The 27,922-nt window shown below is 30.2% G+C and overlaps 3 protein-coding genes across 3 annotated transcripts; 2 read left to right on the plus strand and 1 right to left on the minus strand.

Moving 5' to 3' along the window:
• Nucleotides 1-2,025: 2,025 nt before the first annotated feature.
• On the minus strand, nt 2,026-11,466 carry Ric (Ras-related protein interacting with calmodulin). Its single transcript, XM_026639671.2, has 5 exons — nt 11,071-11,466; nt 10,337-10,410; nt 8,550-8,744; nt 7,610-7,750; nt 2,026-7,047 (listed from the first exon to the last, which is right to left on the minus strand). Exons 1-5 carry the CDS (start codon nt 11,207-11,209, stop codon nt 6,943-6,945), a joined length of 654 nt encoding a protein of 217 aa, XP_026495456.1. The 5' UTR covers nt 11,210-11,466; the 3' UTR covers nt 2,026-6,942.
• Nucleotides 11,467-11,691: 225 nt separating this feature from the next.
• On the plus strand, nt 11,692-13,324 carry LOC113400201 (WD repeat-containing protein 91). The gene is made up of 4 exons (XM_026639687.2): nt 11,692-12,041; nt 12,140-12,289; nt 12,586-12,791; nt 13,026-13,324. The coding sequence occupies exons 1-4, from the start codon at nt 11,798-11,800 to the stop codon at nt 13,254-13,256; spliced, it is 831 nt and encodes a 276-aa protein (XP_026495472.2). The 5' UTR covers nt 11,692-11,797; the 3' UTR covers nt 13,257-13,324.
• A 218-nt stretch (nt 13,325-13,542) lies between these two features.
• Nucleotides 13,543-27,265, plus strand: LOC113400207 (uncharacterized). Its single transcript, XM_064217652.1, has 19 exons — nt 13,543-13,794; nt 13,986-14,097; nt 14,499-14,614; nt 14,697-14,767; nt 14,842-14,904; nt 15,088-16,254; nt 17,260-17,326; nt 17,949-18,047; nt 18,820-18,950; nt 19,566-19,641; nt 20,586-20,660; nt 21,433-21,482; nt 21,568-21,665; nt 21,776-21,959; nt 22,625-22,748; nt 22,904-23,070; nt 23,584-23,788; nt 25,123-26,684; nt 26,770-27,265. The coding sequence occupies exons 1-19, from the start codon at nt 13,787-13,789 to the stop codon at nt 27,150-27,152; spliced, it is 4,758 nt and encodes a 1,585-aa protein (XP_064073722.1). The 5' UTR covers nt 13,543-13,786; the 3' UTR covers nt 27,153-27,265.
• Nucleotides 27,266-27,922: the final 657 nt, after the last annotated feature.

Raw genomic sequence — 27,922 nt, forward strand, 5'->3', positions numbered from 1 at the left:
ACTATCTAAATATTAGTAAACGAGTTTAATAGTAGATTATTATACATTTAACTCATAGTAATTGTTCAACTTGTTATAATAACTAGATTATAAAGCCGCAGATCCCGAATTCCGGGGTTATTCTATCAATAAATGTCTATTAGTCACTATTATATATATTAAGGCTATTCTCCGTTATATTTAAACTTTAACTTTAACTTTAATCTTTGACTTTAACAATCAAGAGAACATCAATTCTTATAAAACGTTTGTAAGTCTTATTCTTTGTGATGTCAAATGATACCGATGATATAAATAAAGAAATTGTGTTATTTTCCCGTTATATACACAAAGTTTAGTAGTAAGGGGGTTAATAGCAGGGCGGGCATCAATACCCATTTTTTGCAATTTCAGACAAATAACTGTCTCTGTTGACTAAGGGTAAAACCACACTCATAATCACAATCATATTCAAATATAAAGAGATCTTGATTTCGGGAACATCCAATGAGTGGAATTGTGTCCATGATTTTTCAGTACTTACTTCATTTATTTATTTATGTTGAGCGTTTCAACTATAAAACACACACGTTTTTGTAATTAGTAGTACATACGTGTTTGATGTACTTTTTGATGGTTTTCCTGTCACTTTCCTGCAATTTGTGATTTCGTTACAAGGGTGTAACAGGAATCCGAAAATGCGCGCACTATTTGATTTGGCCAATAAGCGCAACCGGTGCTAGAGTTGGCCGTCTAATCGTAGCAACCCATTTACGGAGGATATAATGTAAGTGTTGCTTATTACCAAGGTTCTCACCGTCAGATGTTACGTATCACATACGACTACTATAAGGCTAAATTGCTACCAGAAACCGTTACGATTCCGCACGCCACTAATTATATATTTTTTAAATAAAGTGATATTATTAAATAAAATACAATACGCCATACAATTTCCGCCTTATCGTACAACCAAAAGGGTTTTCGAACGTGGTATTTCAAACTTGTAATATCTCCAAAAGTCCCAAATGGCAACAAATTACGCATTTGTTTTATTTGATTAATATTGATTTCAATATTACCAAAACAGTGTATTGCTAACTCCTTTACAAAAACTCTTTAAATATTCTTGTACTAAACTATATGCACTGACATCCCATTGTATTATACCAGGAACTACACGCATAAGCCATCAAAATGATTTTTATGAAAGATTGTTGCAGTCTGTTCTTGTACGCTATTTACATTCCGGTATTAATTGACTTACTGGCTACCTCTGGCATTGACAACAACCTGGATTGACCAACACCACGGAAATTACATCCCCCAATCAAACGACAACTTCTGTGCCTATGATTAGACTTTTTAGGTCAATACCATTAATACGGTAGCCGATCTTATCGGTAAGTACCCGGGTGCAAATCCTCGAGGCCTGTCAAATTGGCCTTAGTCTTTTAAGAAGGACAATTGCAAGAGCCAATCACGACGAATAGAACATAAAAAAAACAAGCATTTTTTTAATATACAGGAATGATTGAAATAACAAAAGGTATAAATTATTTTAAACATGACATTTATTCAACAAAACCTCTACACACTGCTTACATTTTCGCGTATTACTAATATTAAAAGGTACTATTTGGTGTTATAAATAATTACAAATAACAAAATAGGCATACTTATAAAGGTTATATAAGAAAAAATACAACGACTTTAACATCTAGACATTAAATTGAAGGTTAATTTCATTATTTAACGGTTGAATAATACAATACAATATAATAAAATCTCTATGAAATATAACTCAATAAGGAATACATTTATTTTTATAAATATCTCAAAGCGTAACTTTTAAATGCGCTTGTCTTTGCATTTGGTATCAATATACAAATAACAAAGTAAATGACATCAAAATTATAAGAATATTATACTATCATATATATAATATATTACAAATCAGTCAAATTTGGTACAATTCTTCAAAAACTAAAAAAAAAATATTACCTTCTTTATTTGGTCGTATCATATATATGGATATTATAGTTTAGTCCTGAACTAAACTATTTATGTATACAGTATGGCCGATAAATGCAAATAAAACCATGAAAGCCGATTTCAGTTTCTCGTCCGATATCTCATCATAGATCCAAGTTGTCGCAGATAAAACACATTTTTCAAGAAAACCTGATAAGCTAATATTAGTCGAATGTATGAATTTAATTTTTTTAAGCCATCATTATTACCAATCTGCTTTCTCAATTCATTGCATTTTCAAATATATACTGACTCGATGAAAACGCTCATTGAGAAAGTACAGAGTTAGTAGATTGACGAAAAGTTAAAGAAATGTACCATAATTCTCTTGATTTACATGATTTATTAAACATTTCTTGTCCTAGAACATTGAAATACATATTACAAAAAAAAACCCACGTATAGAAACGGATAAGTAAACGCAGTAAGAACATTCGCATGTAATGTTAACAGAAAAATGAGCATGTAACGTCAACACAAAAATTGCAATTTTTGTCTTGTCAATCTTATAACTTTAAACATTTGAGTGGTAATTTTAGACAAGTATTTGTAATATAGCATTGTCAGAATAACCGGAACAATTTGATACAAACCAGGACTAGCTAAGGTATAGGTAGCATATATTAATTAACTTCAACTATTACACCCGCATGTTGAATGTAATACTGTAAGCAGAAATGCTCCAATCAGTTCCATGGCATAATGTAGTATAATCATCATCTAAAATGTATTTGTTATGATGAATGTTCGCGAATGTTTTTACTGAGTACTCTCCGTATAACGCATAACGAACAACTTAAGTCATTTATATTTAAGAAAATATGAAGCCGCCTTTTTATATACTTTATATAATATTAGCTATTATTACATAATTGTATAAATTTAGGTTTATTTTATTAGGCATATAAATAGTTTTAGTTACATCTGTAAATTTATTTCATCATATCAATCTGGGTCCCTGAAAAACTGTTTCAGATGATACATTAAATATGTTTTAAAAACTTTATGACACATTTATTACTGTAAAGATATTTTAAGTTTATATATTATAAAAACAAAAAATAAATAAAATTCAAAAATCGAACGACAACTAATTAACATAATAATAATAATAAAATTTTAATAAGCACGTCAATAAATTACTTGATTAACAAATACATTTTATTTTCAATACCGTACCATAAAAAAATACTGGTCTGGTGTGGGTTCCTTTTAAGGAAGGGCTCTATAAGTCATAAAATTAATCTACATTAAACATTTGTTTATTTTTTACAGAAAAGATTAAATTCCAGCAACAGTAATCAAGTTCTTATCTGTCGTCATGTGCGAGTGTTATAAGATAAATAATTAAATTACTTAAAAATCCTTTATTTAAGATTTATTGGATGTTGTAAATAGAACCCACCTTTGAAAGTAACGCACTCCAAATATGAATACCATATATATATCAAAATAATTCCCTTTTAAAATAACCACCATGATTTAGGCATTGAAATAACTGTAATCTAGTAAATAACGAGGACTGTTCCATATAAGGGTGACTTACTAATAATATAAACTAGTAAAAGAAATCTTAATGTAATACTGACAAATCCAGATAACATACAATAAACATGCTACTGATATTTATATAAACAAATATGTAATATTTTGTTTTTGTTTTGAATAATTCAAAAAGGTAGCGAAGATAATTCGTGCTATGCCATTTAATTAATAAGAATATTTATTAAAATCGGTAAAAAAGATTAATTGGTGGAAATACTATGTAGTTGATGAAAATAAAAAAAAAACAAGTTTTCAAAAAGAAGTTGTCTTTTTTTTTAAAAGAAACTAGATTTTCTGAACGATACCAACTTTACACTAACCACCATCATATGTACATACATGAGGTATTTTTGAGGTGTCCAATTTTGAGTAGAGCCTAAATTTTGACAGTTTCTAAAGTTTAAAATTGTCCAAGGAAAGAGTTGTTTTATTTAGAGTAATTAAATGTCTAAATGCGAAATCTAGAGACAAATCCTTGAGCGTAATATTATAGATATCCCCCTATCGTCTAGGTAGTAATCTAACTTAAATCCACTTCAGCATAAACACTGTTCAAACAAACAGTGTATATGTACCCAGAGATTTCTTTTACTAGTTTGGTCAGGTATAACAATATTCTATCTAAATTAATAATGACTAGATAAATTATTGGTGAATTCTTCTAAACAATATTGTATAACGGATCTTTGTACTTGAATACAATTAATATCTGATTTATGGCATCATTCTATAAACTAAGGAGTATATATGTATATACATTATAGACGAAAAAACAACATGTTGGTCGTTCAAAATGCTTTGATATATTATAAAATTGTATTTCATAATAAAAATTGATTGACCCTAAATAGATCACAACTAATTATCCAACATTAAATATAATAAAAAAAAAATATCAACAACCAATTCATGTAGAGAAAAAGTTACCCTAATCAAAGGGGTTATACGGCTTCAAATGCCAGAAAGCTCATATTACTTAATAATAACATTACCTAATAATCTAGTTTGACACCTTGCTATTGAGGGAACTAATCCAACCGTATAGACTTTCATACCAAGATCAGAAGATTGTTTGCTTTTCAATACTGCCCACAAATGATATTATACTGACATAATTAATTCGAGTGAGCTATTTATATAGTCACTGTATATTTTTATATGTCAAAAATGCAACAACTCTTCTTCCCCTGGTGCAATCCACAAACAACCTCCCACCTTCGCTTTAACAGCTACTCTAAAATTTGTGCGTATCATCCTATTTTTATAATAAAATATCAACGTCTGCTCACAACACTAAAATCACACACACGAAATAAATTAATTATCATATAAATATATTTTTCTTCACTTTACTCCTTATTGCTGTCTCCGTCGAGGAGATTATAATGACACAGTGGTATTATATTTACTTAAATTGTACTTTAGGGTCAAATCTAAACAAATAAATAAAAACATTGCAATCATTACAACACTTATAAAATAAAGGTTCAAGACCAATTCTTACACTAGTGTGCCGTTTTAATTATTGATTATTTAATATTTTCTATCTTAAAATAAATGTTCCTAAACCAGTCTGGAAGGAATGGGGCATGAACTGGATACACTGGGCGGATTCTAATACGATCTACGATATATTACTTTTATTCTTATTCATGAGAATAGAGGACGATATTGGTTTATCTTTTATAATAAACTTATTCAATTCCAGGGCGATTTAATACTATAATTTTAACATACGTTTTTTTTTCGAATAGATTTTGCATAATCTGTTTTGAATTTAACAAAACTATCGTTAAGTCAAGCTTTATATATTATATTTAACACCAAAAGAACCCAATTCCTAATTTAGTCTTTAAATTGGTTTGATCATAAACAAAACTATTTTATTATGACATTAATGTTGCCAAAACTATTAATTCTACAAAATATTAACGATTAAACAAAGAAACTTTAAAAATTTATATTTTAAATAAATAAACTTTTACCGCAATATTTCCTCAATATTTTTCTTATAATATAGTGACGATGTAAACACTTCTCTACAGGGATTTGGGGTACAATACAACATTTAATAGCTACTCTGTTACTTAAATAACATTATAGTTCAAGTCAAATGAGCTGTCTAATATTAATCTATTCAAAATTGATTTGCATTCATTAAAAAAATATAATTTTATATTAAACTTTAAATACTGGCAACCCTGTTATTTTATTCAAATTAGATCAAGTATCAACAGATAAAGTATATAAGTATATTCAATCATGTTAATAATATCAGGAAACAAATGCAATTGGTTTTCATATAACCAGAGTCGGATCATTTGACTTGACAAAATGTAAATATTATCTAAACACTGAACTATCGAACTTCGATGACACAATACTACATTTTTTAATTATTGCTCTTTTGGGTTCCATTGCGGAAGACATCCATTACTTGAGGCCAGTTTTCAATAGGCATTATAATTCAATAATTTGAATATTGAACGTTAAATATTATTCACTACAGATTTCGAATATAGTCAAAGAAAAAAAAACTATGTCGTTTATGCAATAGAAGCGCACAAATTACTACGTGCCTTCGCCATTTATCTCACCTTTTAAGAGAAAACGTCATTTAATCAGTTAAATTGTACCAAACAATTTAAAATAAAAAAAAAACTGTAACTAAACATCATGTCATATTCATGAAGACTGAAACAGACCGCAGAACACAAGTTAGACAAGTTGTGACGTAGTAAAGTATCTCAAAAACAAATTTAAGTACCGTCAACAGAATATATACCTACTATAATTAGATAGGCCTATACATTTTAATTGGTATAATAAAAATTTACATCCTATGAGAACTAAAGGTTCTATTATATTTGTATATAAGTATGGCTTAATCGAGGAACGTCGATTGAACAATTCAATAGTGTAAGACAGAGGTAGAATCACATCTTAGAATAAAATCTGGCACGTTTCGTATCAATATTAAGCTTCTCAAGATTTTCGAAGTATGGAATAATTTAGTAAAGCTATAAACAAGATATATTAGTTAACCATAATAGAGAACGTGGCCACTAATCGATACAGACACGAGTAACTAATAACAAAAAGCATTTGAGGTAGTGGAAGATTAAACACCTGACCCTAAACTATCTATTTCGTCAGTTAAAGGTTTTCCGATCTCTCCCTACGGTATCCCCCCCGAATGATTCTCGACCGTTTAAATACAACGACCCTCAGAATATAATTTATTTCTGACATATGTTTAATTTAGCTCCACAATCGTTCGTACGGTAGCTACGATTACGTTTTTTTCATTACATCGGATCGTTTTTCGGTTCACGGCAGTATTGTCCGTAGTAAATAAAAGGAGAGACCCTATCTCGTCGCATCTCAGGGCGTGGCGTGTCGGCGTCGGCGTCGGAACACGAGCGCGAAGATGCTGCGCAGGCGCCGCCAGCGCCGCCGCCCGCGCCCGCCGCCCTCCAGCAGCGACGACTGCAAGGCCACACGGTCAGTGCACGTTACCACGCTGACGTACTCGCGATAAATATTATCCTTACAACTATTTATAATACTTACTATTTAAGATTAAATAATAACCTTTTTTTTATGATATACGTAGGCGGATGAGAAAATAGGCCAGTTGATGGTAAGTGGTCACCACCGCTCATAGACAATGACACTGTAAGAAATATTAACCATTCCTTACATCGACATTGCGCTGCCAACGTTGGGATCTCGGATGTTATGTATGTCTGTTGTGCCTTTTGTTACACTGAGTGCCGCTGTTGCGATAAAATATCTGATGAGCGGGTGGTACCTACCCAGACAGGCTTTCACAAAGCCCTACAAAGGGGAGGAAGAAAGTATTGGTTTTTGTTTTTGTAAATATTTTGTTCTATTTTATAATTTGTATTATTAATTGGATCGATATAAGATAGATAAACATTATACTGTTAAAATATAATAAATACACTAGGCGAGCCGTAGATATCTACGGTAAATTGCAGTTTATTTTACCGCGAATATTTAGTCTACAAGCCAAATTATTTTTTACCTGTCTCTGTCTCTCGAGGCGGCGTATTTCCCGAACAAGCCCGTGGAAGGCGTCGTCCACGAAGTGACGGAGAGCTGCCGATGTCTCGTAGAATGGACAGCCCAGCTGCGTGGCCAGAGCTTGGCCTTCCTCTGTTGTTACCTTTGGAACAGGACAACTTTAAGTAATTTTTTTTGCAGATACATAATACTATAATATCAAGATTTTTTTTTTAGATAAACTTTCGAATAGCGAAAACCAAATTTCACACATTGGCAAAGGTATTCCATTCGACTATTGTTGAATTTTTGGCGATTCACAATATTAGTTTTTCTTGCACAGCTGAGTGTATTTATATAGTAATAACGTTTTTCTCGCATATCTAACATCTCCGCTTATTTTGCTAATGTATAGATACATTCGTAGTATTGACACGCGCGCATAAATAACAAAACGTCGAGTTCGTCATGTTTGAATACTATCAATTGAACGAGAATATGTATTACAATTCCAATTTTTTAACGAAATCATCACTGTTAATTTTGTTTAATGACAAATCAATTGAAATGCTTTTCTAGGAGTAAACTATTGACAAAATGTGATATGATAATTAGGTTAAATACTTTAAACAACCTGAAAAGTAAATGCTATAATAATGAGTACTAAATTAATATTCCACTTAAGGTGAAAAGGCTATACAAAGATAAAAGAACCATACCTAATACAACTTGTTACTATTAAATAATAAAAATACAAGCTGTTTAAAATACCTGATCACTTCTCATAAAATAAAGAAGGGAGAAGAATTAATTTGAATTTATAAAATGTCATTTCACTTTTTTTAATTTCACATGATTAACACACAAAGATATATATACCACATAAATATGTAATAATAATAATTACTCGACATGTCAATATTAAATGTTGGTAAAATTATTAAAATTGATAATGCACTCACTTGTCTAAACCTCGGCGCCAAGTCCAACTTGTTTCCCACCAACACCAGCGGCAGTCGCTCTGAGGGGCGAGCCTGAGCCAACAACCGCTTGTACTCGGCCGCGGCACGGAAGGACCGCCGGTCGGTCACTGAATAACAAAGCATGAAGCCTTCCCCGCACCGCATGTATTGTTCCCTCATCGCAGTGAATTCCACCTAGTAAATAAATGCAACTCTTCAAAAATTATACTTTTAAGCTATTTATTTTTAATTAAAAATAAACAGACTAGCAAATTTGCCCCAAGATTGCAAGTGGTCACCACCGCCAATAGTTATTGGAACTGTAAGAAATATTAACCATCCCTTACATCGCCAGCGTACCACCAACCTTGGAAACAATGATGTTATTGCCCTTGTGCCTGTAGTTACACTATCTCAAACAGAAAAGCTATGATTTTTTTATTTATTGTTTACTTTTAAATCGAAACAAGCATTTTCACTTTATTTAATATACAACACCAAAATGTGTCGTAAGGCTCGTTTTACGTAGTATTGTGTTTCGAATGAATATAAAACGACTAAGATTCGTGTATAACTTCAATTTCAATTTAAAACAAACTTAACGTTCTATTGCATTTTTGTCTAGTCCTGTTGATAGGTCCTGAAGATAGGGTTCCACTTCGAGTCAAACACGATAAGTAATACCAAATATATTATAATAATAATACCAAAACACTTCAAGTACAGTAAAAATTAGGGAAACAATTTTGAAACGCAAAAATAAATTTATATTGAAATTATAATAATATACTCCCAACGGTCAACAGGATACCTTTATTTTTCCATGAAATATAGTTCAGCAGGTGATGAAAGCTATGCAAATGCCAAACGTGCTGATAATGTTGCGAGTAATTTCAATCGGCATCAATGAGCGTCTATAGTGCTGTCAAGGCGCATTATCTCATCGGGAAAGTGGCACTTAAATAGTGCGTATATAAAAATGTAATATGTATTATTGTTGATTTTTGGTTTGTAGGATGAGTGAACCAGAGTAACTTCAGACACGAGGGACATAAAATCTTAATCATAATCTCCCAAAGTTGGTGGCGCATTGGTAATATTATAAACTATTCATATTTCTTACAGTATCATGTCTCTGGCAGTGGTAACCACTTGATAAGGGAGCCCCTTTGCCAGTCTGCCTACCTTATATGACATAAAAACTTCCTGAATATACATATTTACCAAAATGCTATGTTATTAATAATTGCAATGTTTTATTACTATGTTTTCAATAAGCCAATGTGGGGCCCCTAGGCAGTTGTCTATATTGCCCAATGAATAAACCGGCTCTGGGTTAGTGGACAATGTTGACAATGTGAGGGACAGATTTTTTTAACAGAGCCATTGTTTATAGGTGGTAGTAACCACTAACCATCACATGAACCATGTGCCAGTATGTATAACTATACAAAACAAAATATTTCAATACCATTTGTAACTATAAACAATATCAAAACAAACACAGTTTAGGCTTTAAATAATTTGCAAAGAATATAAATAATTAGTAGCAACATAAAACACCTATATAAAACCTTATTCTATTATTTAGAAATAGAATATAGAATAAAAATCTTTAACATTTTTTTTATCTACTATGTATAATTTGAAGTATACACTAGAACTAAACAGATTGCGTATAAAAATATATTTAAAAAAATGTTTATGTCATTGACAAAATAGACTAAAGCTTTTATGTATATAATATAAACAAAAAAAAAGGATTTCTTATTACAATATATACACACCTGCCCAGCTGTATCTAATATATCCAACAATGCAGGCTCGCCATCAATTACTGCCTGTTGCTGATATGAGTCCTCTGAAAAAATACAAATGGATATCATTTACAAACAAAGAGATGTTTAACCATGACATACATATGAAGTGAAACATCTCTTTTGTAAGTGTTAATATAATTATAAATATTATATATTTATAACATTTTTAAGATTCCTAGCTAATTTATTGTTTAACTAGTGGATGTGGGCTGGTTATTGAACACCAAACTGTATATAATTAGCATATAAAGGCATCTAGTCCTGTTTATTTGCTTTTCAAGAAATTGTCAAAATTAGCTATATATACATAATGAGATAATTTATTTTACATATATAAATATAATTAGTTATAAACACAACAAAAAATATATAACCAATATGTAAATGCTTTTTTTTAAATAATTCATTGTCTGATATAACAAGTAACTTTCTTAAAAGTAAATTAGACTAAAACAGGTGAAATAATAGCCTCTTTTGTGTCTGGCATTTTTCAGCTCAAAAAATAAATAAGTGTGTATTTTTTTATTTAATACATTCTTATGAATTTATCATTAAGAGTTCTCATTGTTTTGCTCAAAAATGAAATATACATAAAATATTTCGTGAAATTAAAATAAAGATTTGTTAAGTTTTCTTCCATATGACCATACATATATTCCAGGTTACATCAAATAAATATAGGCTATAACTAGAAGCGGTACCTATTGTGGGATCGTGATAGTCCAAAAAACTGTGGCTAACAAATTGCAGTGTGACCGCGGACTTGCCCACCCCCCCGTCGCCTAGTACTACAATCTTGTAGACGCGGAGGCCACGCGACGTGCCTGCAGCCTCCGCCATACCACTGCATGCCTGCGCGACCGGGGGCCCAGGTGAGCCGCGCCCGCCGCGGTCACTCGCACCACTTGCTCCTCGCGCTCGCCATCCGCATAAACCGACCCCCAGCACTACCACGGTGCTGGTTTAATTAATAAATATCTTGTACTTCATGCCATTTATCACATATTTTATATATAAATTATTTAAAAAAATTACGCCAATATTATAAATCGACAGCTGATTGAAGGCAATTTCGATTGACAATTTGACATTTCAATTTTTTTATGCTAGATGTTGACGAAACATGTACATGTAAAGTTTAAAAATGTCTATTTAATAAGCGTATAAAACTAACTAACATTATCGAAACAAAGCAAATTAGTACTATATTAAATTAAAGATTCATTAAAACAAAATAAGTATGATTTTATTTTCATTACTTATTTATGATTCGGTACCATTGAATGCGTTCATTAGATAGTTGCCTAGCTCCATGTAATTTCTTGAGTTTGGCATCTGTCAAATAATCTGATTCTATATAAATAAAAACAAAGATAAAGCAGTCAAGAACACAAAAATAAACTTAACAAATACAAAATAAAATATAATATGGCACATATTCAGTTAATTGATGAATTAGTTCGTGAATACTTACTCTTCAGAGGATTTACTACAGCTGTAAAAGCGTTCGATAACGACTTAAAATCAGATAAAGACAAGGGGTTCAGAGTTGACAAAATAGTAGAACAAATCGTACATTATATAAATGTCTCAGACCTCGGAGGACTTAAAGAATACTGGTCACATTTAGACAGCCTTATATTCTCTAAGTTGGAAATTCATGTACAACCCGGTAAGTCCAAATAATTTATCTACATCATTTACATTTCTAAAAGCTGAGGCATCCTACATAAATGACATTATACATATTAACAATCAATATTTTTCTAGCTGTCCGTAAGATAGAATACAGTTTATACAAGCTATATCTAGTAACTGCATCGCAAAATGCTGGAAGTGTCAGAAATGATAAAGTAGCAGAATTCCTTTCTAAAATGCTACCAGAACTACAAGGTCAAAGTGAATGGAGAGATTGGTTCAGTAAGTATTTCATAAACTGTTCATGGGATATTTAGTAAAAGTAATATTTTTGGCTGTAAAAGTCCTACTGCTGGGCTAAGGCCTCCTCTCCTTTTTGAGGAGAAGGTGAGGAGCTTATTCCACTAAGGTGCATTTTGGTGGATACTCATGTGGCAGAGTGGCAGATTTTCATAAAAAAAATATGCAGCTTTTCTCAAATTGAAGATTCACATGTTCTAGCTACCGATCCATCTTGGCTCGTTAGTATTAATATGAAATGCAAACTTTTTTATTAAAATATACTATAATTCTTTCAGTGTTACCTTATGTACAAAAACCTGAGGAGAATCCATCATTTAGCCTCTACTTTACAAGAACATGGCAAGAGAGTGTACTGGTGTCTCTGCATAATTTACTGGCCACAGTTTTTCAATGTATGCCACAGCCAACACTAACAAGTTATGAAAACGATGCAGCTCTTGTGAAACGATTGCAAGACGAAATTGCTACATTAAAAGGCAAAGTTAGGAAAAGTTTTACTTTTACGCACTAAACCAATGTAACACATCTGCAATGCACCACATATAAACCTTTTAATTTTTTAAAAGCAAAATTTAAAAAAAAACTGTGTCAGTTAGTCAAACAGCTTGTTTGCTGTCCTAATAATACAAACAAAAGCTTTACTTTCAATAAAATTTACCATGATTTGTATAGAACAGAATTATAAAATTATTAATTTGATGTTTAATGTCCACAGACACAACAATCAACTGAGAAGACATCACCAATTGGCCACCAATCTCGGCTTGCCCAATATTCTGAACGTCTTACTGGGCCTCTTCCATTGGTTGATGATTTCTCTGCAATACCTTCAGAACAATTTGAAGGAGGAATCAGAGAAGCACGAGGTTTAAGAGGGTTGTTACGACAAATGGGTGGTAGTCCTTTTATGGGCAGAAAACCTGGTAGATCTCAAAGTCAAAATTAAGGCGTCATTTATTATTATACTAATGTAACTTATAATAAAATAATAAAAAAACATCCTGAATAACTGTATTTTGTTAAACCTATTATTTTTTCCCAAGTCTTACATACTTTTAGTTTCTACTTCAGTCGTGTAATCCTATATTGTTAATTTTTATGGATGCACATTACTTTACAACACAGTCTGCAATATTTCTATCATCAATCATGCCTATTTATTTCACCAGATTGATTTTTTAACCTTTTTTCAGTTCTAAGTATTTTTTATCTATGAAAGTAAGCGTTCGGACTTGTCAACCGGTGTTACAGTCGGCATCGGAAGTAAATGTCAAACACTAAACACTGATTGCTTAGCCGGTTTAAGCTATCATTTTTGTCGTTTTACCTACTCTTAATTCTACAAATTAAATGATATGGCAATAAGTAATAAATCTTTTTTCCTATAAAATTGATCTTTAAACATTGAAAACGAACCATTGAAAAATATTAATGAAAAGCAGCTTTGTTATCCACGAGTAGAAATTGCCCTCCAAAATGTCGGGGTAAGTTTGCAAAATACTTGTTGCAATAATAAAATAAATTTATCGTATACGTGTAACACATCAAAACTGCTGAAGTTTATACATATTATTTTATCCTTAAAAAAGTGTTAGCATTATAAGCGATGGACTGCTTTGTTTTTGTTAAGTCTTATCAAGTGCAATCATTTATCGAAATATTTTTTTACTTTCAGAAAAGCATATACAATGAAGGAAATGAAAACTATAGTAGAATATTTAACGGAGCACAAAGCCTTTGGTGAAATTAAAGGCAGGAAAATGTGGAAGGACTTAGCAGATTCAAAGGTATGTATTTATTTGTTTTTGCTAACTTTTAATTTATGAGCTATTCTAAATGCTTAGTTAATTATTGTTTGTTAGCTATAAATAAATAGTTAAAACATTCCAAATATTAGTATCACAAATTATAAAATTATATCGCCTGCAGGTTTGTTAAACATCTAAAATACTTCTTAATTTTATGAATATCCTAATACCATTTTATATATTAAAAAATAAATATATATATATGAAAGCACATACTTATCAAACATTTAAAAAAAGTCAGTTATTATGATGCATTTCAACTCTTACAACTGAGAATTGTACTTAACATTGTTTATTGGAATTTCATATTGGTTTAAAGTTTTGACTTTAAATATAATAAATAAAATGAAATATAATATTTTTTATTATTGGTGTTGTAGGTTACAAGTAGAACATGGCAAAGCTTAAAGGAGACATTTCTTAAAAGAATATTACCTGATATTCATAATCCTTACTACAAGTTATCTAACCATGAAATAGCAAGTTTTAAACAAGGGTGAGTTAAATTTTGATAGTGCATTATATGCAAATGGTTATTCATTTTATAATTCTTCAAATAATTTAATGTTTACTTTTAGACATGATGTAGAAGCAAGATTAAACAACAAGCTTCAAATTAGATCAACTAGTCGAGATTCAACCACAGAAAGTATGTATTAACTTCTAAAATAAAAAATTTTTTTATAAAATATGTCGGATTTTATAAGATACAATCATTTTTAGGTGAAGGCATAATAAATGAAGAACCTGACAACGGTAAAGACAAGAATGAAACAAATACTGCAGGTGAGCTTCTTAAACAGTCAGAAACAGATATAAGGGCTTCCACAGAAACACTTGTACTAGATGATTGTTATGAGAATTCTGAAGATAAAGATCAATCTCCGAAAAAGTCTCTTAGAGAACTAATAACATATTCTGAACCCTTAACACCCATGTTACAAGCAGTTCTTGATGATTTTGCTACAGATGATGGTGAAGGATCAAACGATGAACCTAAAATGCAAATAGTTGAGATTCCAGACACAGATTTTAATAATGATGAAGTTAAAGACAAAACGGAGGTGTCTGCAGAAAATGTAGAATCCAACAATGCTTTGGAAGAAAAAACTACTCATGAACCAGGCAAAACAATTAATGAGTCACCTCAAAAACCAGAATCAGAGGATCCATTATCAAAGAATGATACTTTGAATGTAAAAAACAAAAATGAAGAAATCTCAATTGTACTAAGTGATGATGATAACACTACTAAAAGTAACAGAAACTCAACTGATGTAAATCTTTCTGATATAAATAAACCAAAAACCTCAATTGAAACTACACAAAATTCCAACACAATAACTGATACTCTTTTACCTGATAACCAAGAAGGATTTAAAGAAAACTCTCAAACATTGCTATTAAAAATAAATAATAAAACAATAGATAAGAATAAAGATATAAAACGTGCTAAGAAAAGAGCTAACTCTCAAGAAAATCCATCTTCAGCCATTAGTAAAAAGAGACTGGAAAAAGACAAACTATCCATATCAGATACAGACACATTAATCAAAAACAAAAACAAACTATCAACTAGATCTAGCCCACTCACATTCAACCAAAAAATCCCTGAAGAAGTTGAGGAGCCAGTCTTACTAGGAAATTCAAAAGGTGACCAAGTAATGGAAGATGCACCTCCACAAAAAGAACAAGATGACAAAAAGACTGAAAACTTAAAAGATAATGAAAATAATTCAGAAGAGCTTGAGAACCCATGTTTAAAAAGTGTAAGTTTGTATGCTGAACAATTTTCAAACTCCAAGTACACTGATTCTGAAACAAGTAATATTGAAGATAATACCAAAAATGAAAAACAAAACAAAAAGGAAGAAGTCTCTGAAACTAAGAAGGACCAAAAGATAAAAGCTACAAACAATTTTGGTGTCAAATACACCAAAGCAAGTACTGATGTTAAGAAAACACCAGTCGAAGAAAAAAAAACAAATACTAATGCAGCAAAAGAGGTTGTGATACTAAAGTCTCATTCCGATTCCATTAGTGATAGTGGTAAGGAACAACAGAAAAAAGTTGTCGAGCCTTCAGTAAAACAAAATAGAGACAAAGCCTTGGCAAATATGTTTGGATTTTCAAGTGGTAAGTTTAAGCATGGTGATAAAATGTGAAGTAATGTATATAAATATTATCGGGCTTGCATGTTCCAAGGTTGTTCCTATTGGCATATTTATGTGTTGTAATATGGTCATCTCTTTGAATATAATTAATATAAGAATTTTAAATAAGTAAATTTTATGGGAGATGGTAAAGATTATATAATGGCTTATTTGCTGAATAACCAAAGCACAATTTGTCTGATGATTTTGATAATAAGGTTTTAAATTGATTGTTGTATGTTTAACATTACACTATTGTTGTATTTAATGAAACGAGGAACTTGAACCGAGTAAAATTCTTGTGTAATGATTTGATACAAAACTCCATATCGCTTTCGTGTCTCACGCTCAATATGATTATCCAAAGAAGTGCGAACTATCGGAAATGGCTATTCTATTCATAATTTGTATCTATGCATGCATGAAGAAATGAAGAATTGACATATCTGAGGCATGCTTTATTTATTTACAATTCATAAAATTTTATAAATCGAAATTATTGTTTGATAATTTTATATATCAACATTATAAGAAATCCACACTTTAAGAAATTATTTATTATTTATTTTATCATTGAAGAAATATACTAAAAATTGGAAGCTAAGTGCTATTGTAACTATTCGACGCTCATGTCGTGTAATATTAAAAAAACTGTATAGTACATTTTTTTTCATTTAGAGCAAAAAAAAAAGTAAAATACAATCACCAGCATCTAAATATTTTTAACTCAATTGATTGGGTGGGTTTAGAGTGACCGATCCATCACCAATGATTCCAAAACTTCATCTGTATTTAGTGTAACACATATAAGAATCATAAATAAATTAATTTAATATTATATTAAAAATTTTAGAAAATATTAACACATCATTTGCACTTAAGGGGCTTTAATTTAATAATTTATAAGACTAATATTTTTATTTATTGTTTTGCGGTGGTTTCTTATATCTTTCTTTTAATATATATTACGTAACAAATATCTTTACAGGTGGAGTAACTAGAAGTCGCAAAAGTAGTCACAAGTATAGAAAACAAACATCTCGTAAACAAAAACAGTAAGTTTAGAAAAATCTGTTATTATACAATTAGGTACATTAAAATAGGTGATCAGATAGGAGATCAGACAGAATAGGCGATAGGTTTCAGAACATTCCTACTATTTTAGATATAATCATATTTGGAAACGTCAATGGGCCACCTGATGATAAATGGTCATTGTAGCCCAGGGGTCCACTGAAAAAATTAATCATTCCTTACATTCTTAATGCACCACCAATCTTGGGAACTGAGATGTTAATTTGGTTTTTGTCCCTGTAGTTACACTTTCTTAACTTACCCTTGAAACCGGACCACAACAATACTTGGTATAGCTGATTGGTGGTAGTATATATATGATGTCAGGGTGGTACGTCCCCACAAAGCCATATGACCAAGTAAAGTTATTTTGAATAATGGTACTAAGTATTTAGAAATATGCCAAATTAACGGATTAATTTTATCAATACTAATCCTATTCAGAGATTCTAGAGCTTTAACTATCAGATTTATTATTTGAGGTCTTACTATAATCAGGCTCACGATAAAAAAATGGTAAAATCCATGGTAAATTTATTTTCCCTTGTGTGAATAACAGAGTTTTCTAATTTTAATAATTATTATAAAAATTACTACTTCTAGCAATATCAGCTCTGACTCAACTGACTGGACTTCGGATACCGGATCGGAATACATTTCTCCACCGCGAGGTCGAAAGAATAGACAGACTCGGAAATATTTGTAAGTATTAAAAAGATTTAAAATAGTTCAAAAATCACAATTTAAATTTTAAACTTTATTAGTTTTATTGAACACGAAAGTATAATGTCACCAGTAGGATACTAAAATATCTCAATGGCTAAATTGAAATTTATTTATTTGAAAAGCAGTTTGTACATCGATACTACAAATTTGTTAATTAATATATTCTTGGCAATAATGAATTGTTTTTTTATCACTAATGAGTTATTCAGTTTAATTACTAATTACACTTAATACTTATTTCACTACGGAGTCCTTTAACATAGAAACTCTATCATAGTCTTCTGGCATACTGACATATACAGTGAGATTTAGATATAGACAAATTAGTTACTTTTTTGCTGATTGTTATATTCTTATGAAGAATTACCTGTTTCTAAGCTTCAAATTGAAAATATATAGCCTTAAAATACATATCATAACTTGGGAATGAGAAAAGGGTTTTAAAATAATAAAATAAATCCTATTCTCAATTATAATATTGATTAAGTTAGTTATAAATAATATATGATATTATTTATAACATTAAGAAGAGACTAGTAATTCAGTTGTTATTATTCATCAATATAGATTGTTTTATTCATTAATAATTAATAAAAGAATATTGTTTATTTAAATAATTTTTATGTTTTAAAAATTACAATATTTAAAAGCGTTTATTAAATACTTTTAATATCATTAATAGTTTTAATAATAGAGATATCTACTACTACTACTACCTACCTTATCATGTTTTTTTTTATTTTCTTAGAAAACCTAAATCGGCCCGAATATTGTCATTGGAGGAGGAAGGCGGTCTGTTCGTAATGTACGGCAAGAAAATATATCCAATTGTGAAGGACGGCAAAATAATTAAAAACTACGTCAACTTGGCACCAGACAGTAAGTCGTAAAATCTTAGCCGTAAGACTAATGCATCTTCGAATTATTAATCTATTTATTTTAATAATTTTTTGGTATTCCGTCCAACAATTCGATGATTATAATAATAAAACTACAAATAACTATCGATGTTACATAGTTAAGAAATACTTTTTAAAATAAAAACATTTATATTTGCATTTAATTTTGTAAACATTGTACTCACTTGGTAAGTATTTGACAAATCCTGTCAATATACTTTCTTAAGGTCGGTGATCTCTAAGAATATTTAGTTGAAATATCCCCTTTGTTAAAGTATGTACATCACGAAATAATTTTCTTATCGAATTAGATAACCCAGGCAAACACGGCAATCACCAGTGAATTTTCACGATGACGATGAAGTAAAACATCATGAGGAAACTCGTATGTCAGAACTTTGTCAGAATTTTGTTACACATGTATCTCTTCCAAACCGCATTGGAGCAGCATGTTTGAATAAGCTCTAAACGAGAGGAGGCCTTAGCCCAGCAGTTAGATATTTACAGGTTATTGTTACTTTAACAATAACTGTAAACGAGACAAAAACTATATGTTTTTACAATTAAAACTAACATGTATTCTGTTTAATTTCAGATGATAATGAACGAGAAGAGTCGTTTTGGAAATTGAAATATGTGGAGGAAAAAAAGAGAACTGCTGAATTAACAAAGTAAATAGTAACATTAATTTTCATTAGCAAACAACTAATATTGCATTGAAATAATTTAGTATTATTTAAAGTTAACCTTCATAACTTTTGCGATTATTCTATTGGATAAGTCGATATAAAAGCGTAAACAAGGTCCACATCTTGCCATCAAGTAGGTAATTTTCCTATCTGCATTACTAACAGGAGCTCAATTATACAAAGTTTTCTATTCATATTTACGTTGATAAAACAGATTTTTCTTTTTTATGGCGTTGGTTGGCTGACGAGCATATGGGCCACCTGATGGTAAGTGGTGAACACCGCCCATAGACAAAGGCGCTGTAAGAAATATTAACCATTCCTTACATCACCTATGCACCAGCAACCTTGGGAACTAAGATGTTATGTCCCTTGTGCCTGTGATTACACTGTAATAATAATAATTAATAGTTCTTTAAACCGCGCTATAATGGCGCTATTGTTATTTTTTTTAGTATATCGTCTTTCATAATAGAAATTGAGTTACATTTAAGATTTTGAACAAGATCTTATAAATATGTTAAAATGAGAATAAGGGACATTTATATTTTAGGTAATTTAATACCCATTTTAAAAGGCTGACGCCACAACAATCGGCACTTTCACATGTAGACGTACGGGTCTATGGACGTGCGTTACATATTTTAGGAATCCTAATACAGCAGGAGCCCCCCTATTTATACATTTTAAGTTTTTTATATTATGTATTTTATTACTATTACAGTATGACATATTAATAAAGAATCGTAGCAGATATTTAAATAAATGAATCGTTAGCAAATCTAGTATGAAATTTAATTTAAAAATCCTTAAAAATGCTGCTCTTATAGCAGTAAAAAAGTAATATTATAGTTTTAAAAGTTACAGTAATTATAAAAATCTCATAAGGTTTTATTATGAGACTATATAGCATTATTTGTTTTCAGATTGTTGAATCAGGTCAAGGAGCAAAATGAGCAAGAAGAAATTAGCAGAATTCCTGCACTGGCGACAACTTCCAGGTAAATAATTTGAAACTCACATCTTCATGAGAGCGAAACGAAATGCGTAGTGTTTGACTTGCCTTAATGTAAGAAAGCTAAGTTTTAAACAAATGTGGGAATGACTAGGAATCACTTTAGACTCTAAACTTAATTGTCATTTATCCTCCTTTATAGGAAATTGAGCTCTGCTGTATAAGCAGTTACAGTTACTCATAATCATATGTTAACTAATAACTAACTAATTATTAGTGAGTTATTAGTAACTTATTATATTCATATGGCTTGATAAGGATATTTCAGTTATTTTCAATATTATTATATCAAAAGAGTGGTCTAGTCTAATTATAATCTCAGGACTTCCTTCGTGATTTATTTCGGAGTAGGAATACTAACATATGTTTACATATATTTAAAATAATGTAGATCATTTTGTTTTATTTTGCGACCTAGATAGAATCCAATTTTATAATCCCAATAAGTATTGTAAACTTACAAAAGTTTTAGACCATTTTAATTAGGCTTAGTTTATTAATTAAGTATATAATGAGTTTCTTGCCAATTTAAACCTATAATCCTAACAAAGGGAAATTTTGTGTTACTCATAGACATCAATGCCATCAGCATAACTGTTTCAATAAACCTTACTGATTTCAAATCGACTCAGCAGCATATATATTCCCAAAGAAGTTATTATCAGATAGAGAGATATAAGAAAATAGTGTCTATTTTTCTTAAATTGCACAAGAGCTAGGGAAAAGATTAACAAATAATAAATGTTCCTTTTTTTCAGAAATCAGTTTTTGGATGAAAATCCGAAGAAAATCAGTGAAGTAGCTACAGGTAAAAAAATGTTAAATATAACTCAAATACATTAATAATATTAATACTATTGCAAATTTATATATCGTCTGTTTAATGTTCACAGATAAAAAAATTCCCACTGATAAAGATGTTGCAGAACCAATAGCTGTACATACACAAGGAGAGAAAACAGTTAAAATTAAGTTTACCAAAAACAATGAGGTATGATTTGTTTATAAACGTTTTGAGTTATATTTTGTATATATACAAAGAAAGAAGAAAATAAACGAACATACTCGTATATATATTAATCATATATATATATATTGTAGGAAGTGCAATTGGAGGGCCACTGGACACACGTCAACCCAGTCTTAGCGCAGGTGATGCAGCTGTTTCAGAAAGAACCAGAAATTATAATCAAGGAGACAACAAAAGTTAAAGAGCTGCCAGCCACTGGGCCACAGCAGCTTAGTGGAAAATCAACACCTATACTTGAAATGATTGTCGACGAAGGTTTGTTGTATTATAATAAAATAAAAATTTATATATATCACACAAATTTTTCTTACTACTAGCTAACTAAATGTGTATAAAGTTTCAAAATAATCACACCTATAGTGATTAATATTGAATTGAAGCGATGTCATTGGTCGAGATTGTGTATAATCTATAATATTTTTAAAAAAAGTGGCGTTTTTAATGTTGGCGACGTTGTTGTCGGGACTTTAGAAGTAAAATTGAAGTAGATATAAGTGGTGAAGTGGAATACTGTTGCATTATATCTAAAGATATATAACCAGAGCTATGAGAAAATTGCAAAGAATATTTACATATTTTATGTAAGGTGTTTTTTATCTTTAATCATTCTATGATTTGAATAGTATATTCTATGAGTGTATAAGGCTACTGCTTAAAGTCACCATTTCATGTTTTGCTCTTATATCAACTAATCCTAATTATTTTACTTGGTGGTAGGGTGGTGTCACTTGCATAAAAATAATATCTTGAATAAATGTGAAACCTGTTTAAGTCGTTACATTTTTATATATTTTTTTATTAATATCTAAGCATTCTTTATACTGATGATTTTAATTAAATTATAATTTAATTTATCAATCTGAATACCATTCATTCATAAAATACAAGTCGATTGCTATTTTTATATAATTCATTTATAGAAGTACAAGAAAAGGTTGACCAAATTGAAGGCGAAATCTTTAAAGAAATAGAAGAGAGAGAAAAAGAAAAATCACCCACACCTAAACAAGAGATACCAAAAACGGAGAACAATATCACAAAAAGGTTAATTAAAACACTTTTTTTATGGAAACTTTAATATAGAACATTCTTTAGATAAAAATACCTTTTGTACATTTTATTTTTCTTTAAATCTACCGAATTCAATAATACTACCGTTTAACACTACTTTAAGATTACAAAAAAATATTAAATTACAGAAGAGGACGACCAAAAAAATCGCAAACTAGTGCTACTGAACAAAGCCCAGCAAAGAAACCAAGAGTTGAAGAAACTGAAGCTAAACCAGATGAAGTAGGCACTCCAACAGTACCAAACTCTGTTACAACCAAAAAATCTACTAGGACTCCAAAGAAGATTTTAACAGGTTTTTGAGTTTAAAATGTAACCTTTACCCTGTACAAGATAGCTTGATCTTTTTGAAAGATGTAAATTTTTCTAATCGACATAACTTTGCAATGACGAACATATTATTTTCTTAATTTAATGATTTTAAAAATTGTAAAATTATTTTCAAAAATACATATAATACAAAAGTTTGTATCATTATCAATAATAATATTATAAATTAGAAAGTAACTCTATCTGTCTGTCTGTCTATCTGTTATTTCACACCTTAACTACTAAACCGAATTTGATTAAATTTGATATGAAGCAGCTTGAATAAGGAAAGATATAGCTACTTTTTTGCGCCTAACACCTGACCACCGAACCCTAAAACGCCACCGAAGCCGCTAGGGACTACTTGTATATAATATTCTTCAGATATGCCTTTTTACTATCTATAGAATAATATATAAATTATAATAGACAATAGATATATAACTTCAATGGTAGTATATTTAAGTAGCAATTTCTATCAAACTATCTCTTTTCACAGATAATACTGGCGTAACTGAAGATAATTTTATTAAAACAAGACAAACTGCTAAAAAATCGTTAGAAGACACAACAAAGGATTCAGGGCCTCAAGACGACAACGTTAGGTACAAGTTCCCATCACGTTCCCCAGCGAATAGAAAATCGTATTCCAACAACAGATCACAGAAAGTAACAAAAAATACAAGACAGAGAAAATCTAGCAGGTAGTGGATGAAACTTTAAATAAACTTAAGATATGTAAGATTTGCAGGAGACCCGTCGGCACGCTAGTAAACAAACTATTCATTATGATTTCCCATCATTTGAGCAACTGCAATTTCTTTAAATAAACAGGTTCACCTGGACTTGTTAAGATAATACTAAACATTTCTACAAGTACAACATGTTGTAAATATATTAAACTTTTATTATATTTTAAACCCATATTGAGTGGTCCACTTTTTTATAATTACAAGATCAAAATTGTCTGTATATGTATATAATAAGATAAAAAATGAATAATCTTGATACTTTGAGCTACCAATGACTCTGATTAAAAACATAAACATCACGTTTTCATTTAAGTTGTCAATTATTTCATCAACTTTTTTATGGAACTAAAATATAATTACTATTTTAACTATTAATATAATGCATGAACACAAATAACTAATAAAATATAAACTTTTAAATATATATAAGAACACAATATATAGTTTTTAATTAACATTAACAATTATATTTTTTATATAAATGAATTATTATGTTAACATATCTTTGTAAAATCATATATTTATATTATGTGGACTTGCGTTAAACTCAAGTTATTTAATAGCTGAAAAACAATATATTTTTAAATAAATTTATTTTGTGAATAAAATAAAAACTTATATATTAAGATGACCTTGGTTTAAGAAAATTTGTCTATTGTTTATTGAATTGATTTTTAGTCATTTCTACTTATAAAGTATAAATTGGTATCTCATTGTAGTCAAATATTAGGTTAAGATTAGTATTAGCACATTTACACTAATGAGAACTTATGTTTTAACTGATCTTATATCATGGAATTACATAACATTTGTCGTATCTTTCTTCTTTATGTTAAAAGATAGTATTTTCGAAAAGATTAATTTAAAGTTTTGTAATATAAATTTAAGCAGTAGTTAAAGGAGCTAAGACAGATAAAAACGATTCCATTAAATAAATGGGAGCAGGTAATATAAATAAATATATAGATTTCATATTGTTTTTCATTTAACAGACACTAAATCGATTTTACTTTTTTTTTTTTATTATATATCAATTCAAAAGCATATCAGTATTATATTTTATATTTAAATTTATGATTTTTTGATAAATCGGTTTTTTTTTTATGTTTTATTCATTGAAAACACTCCCTTTCACATATATTTGTGTTTTCGCACGAGTTCGTCTTGTAAACCTGCTTCCATTAGTGTTGCATGTCGCCGCATTTGCTGTTTTTGTTGCACTTTAGCTTCTGCATACATTTACATATTTGCATGTCATTGCTACAAGCTTTTGTTTCTTCCTACAGTTCGGTGAACTTCAAAATATATTCCTCGCCAGAAAACCTTTCCCTTCATTCTATAGAAAGTACGCAAGGTTATCAAGATTCGGACGACAGTCCCGTAAAGACATATCTAAAGAGAAAGAAACGAACGAGCTTCACATTAGCACCCTATAGAACTAGAAGTCAAAGTCGTTCTCAAAAAGTAAACCCTCCTTATTTGACCGATGACTTCACAAGCGAGTCGAGTAACTCTTACCAGGGACCTCCTCTACAGTCAATGGTAATTCAAAACTCGACTCTAAAATCGGATGTGTATAAATCAGATTCTTACCAACTACTGATGAATAACGTTACATTACGAAATAAAAGTTCTTCTCAACTTGAAAAAATTAATGAAGCGAGTCCGATCTCAGACGAATTACAATACATAAGCGATCAAATTTGTAAACAGATTTCCGATTTTGAAATCGACATGGAAGGCCAAGAAAAAGAAAATTTCCGTCATACAAACACTGATAGTTCGAGCAATGTAACACTTCCAACTTCGCCAGTTTTGTCAATAGTGGAAAATATATCAATAAATAAATCTTTATTAAACAATTCACATGACTCTTTGCTTGAAAATAAGCGCCCGGAAAACGATCCAAACGAACATATAATGTTAAATGAGCTCATGGAAACAGACGGAGATGTATCTATGCCGCTGATGGACCGGGACTGTGGTGTTGAAACAGCCACGCAAAATGGTGTAGAATACCATTACAATTTAAATGTGCCTAAAACAACTGCAGCAGTGTCTGAGTCGTTTCTCAATAAAATAAATACAGTTAACATTACAGATCCAACCTTGTCTGATTCCTTTCACTATAAACTAAGAGATTTAATTTTGGAAAGTGCTAAGAAAAATTTGAAAGGCGACTATATTTTAATGGAAAATTGCAAAGATGTAGAAATGAAAGAAAATGTAGAAACTAAAGTTAGTAAATCTAAAAAACGAAGCTCTACGCCTCGCAAACGCCAAAGCACACGTAAACTAAAACTAGCCAACACCGAACCCTGTATTGAAGAAGAGCACATGGAGACTTGTTCATACACAAGTCGGAAGTCATGCCCGCCTATGATCCAAGTTTCTGAATATTTAGACATGGAACTTGAAAGGAATAATTCTGTTAAAATTTCTGAACAACCTAGAGGGAGAAGGAAAAAAGATATCATAAAGGTAAAAATTTCAAAACCGAAACAGAAAAAGATATCAAAAGAAGTTGTAGAAAAGAATATTCAAAATAAACAGAATTCTATCCATACAGATAGTGGCATAAATGATGTTGAGTCAGGTGTATTTCTTAATACTTTCAATGACAGCGTTGATCTTATACATAATCATTCCGAAACTTGTCTTAACGCCAATGAATGCTTAGGAGACAGCATTGAAATAATTAAGAATGCCACTAAGTCAATCATATCCTTGGATTCTGACTCCAATGATTTTGATGGAAACATACCACAGTTCTTCGGCAATGTACCAGATAAAATGGCCTACGAGTTATTCTCCAGTGATGCTCAAGATGTGTCTGTACTTCAAAAAGGTAATCTTAATTTGTATCAAAGTGTTTTTTCATTAACTTATTGAAACAAAAACATTTTTAATTATAAAATCTCTTATATTTTTAGTAATTGGTGTACCGGAGTACAAAACCGCCGAAAGTGCTAGCGCCACCGTCTATCATACCCCTCTAGGAAGTCTGTCGCCTCCAGATAGTCTCATAACAGAAGACTTATCCGGTGAAATTCCCGAAAAGATAACTCGTAATACAAGATGGTATCTCCTTTCGGAAGATGAAATTTCTAATACTAATAACTTGGACATTAACCAAAACATAATGGCCCCTGTAAGCTTCGGCGCCAACTTAAACCAAATATTTCCTATTACATGTGCCATTCCTGATCTATCCACTATTACAGAAATGTCTAAAGAAAATGATGAAAATACAAGAAAATCCAGTAATGATATGGATACGAGAAATGATTTAGATTCACAGAGTTTGTTTAATTAGTCATATGTTATTTATTTGTTAATTGATTTATATTAATTATAATATATTCAGTAAATAATTTATATGTTAATGTTTTCTTTGAAAGGCTTAAAAACAAATTATTCATATTCATTTTTTATATAATAAATTAATAATATAACCTGTACACAACTTGTTTCAATTATTTAAAAAATCATGCATATTTATAAGTCGATAACATATGATAATATGTTATTAAATACTTTATCTTAATATCATTATTACAGTCAATTAGTGAAACCCTAGAATACTAATGAATTGAATTTGTATCTTGATTAATTGTCTATAAAACCTATAAATATTAATTAAGCATATCCGGAATTATCTAAGAATAGTCGTTGAACAAAAATAAAAATATTTCTATGTAGATTGTATGCAATTAACAAAAATGGCGTTTTTTGTATAATTTTTGTAATAAGATACCCAAAATACAATTTCTGTATTCGTTCTTATTATGAACTGTTGAAAGTATTAGCTGTTATGAAGTGAATAGTAACATTTCAAAGGTTTATAGTCAAGTTTCAAAGGCATAAAGTGTAAATATCTTGTGATATGTTAAATTAAAAATATTAGGATCACTAAAACTTTATTTACGGAACAAGCTGGCAACATTTAACAAATTAGAGCTTACCTAAAGCAACAATTTTATTTTATTAATTTTCTTGCATTTATTTAAAAATGAAGATTAATTGGGTTTCACATGTTTTAAGAACGAGTAAGGACAAGTCTTGGTATGACGTATAAAGATGTAA

Source organism: Vanessa tameamea, chromosome 18 (assembly GCF_037043105.1).
Source record: "Vanessa tameamea isolate UH-Manoa-2023 chromosome 18, ilVanTame1 primary haplotype, whole genome shotgun sequence".
Classification (NCBI taxonomy): domain Eukaryota; kingdom Metazoa; phylum Arthropoda; class Insecta; order Lepidoptera; family Nymphalidae; genus Vanessa; species Vanessa tameamea.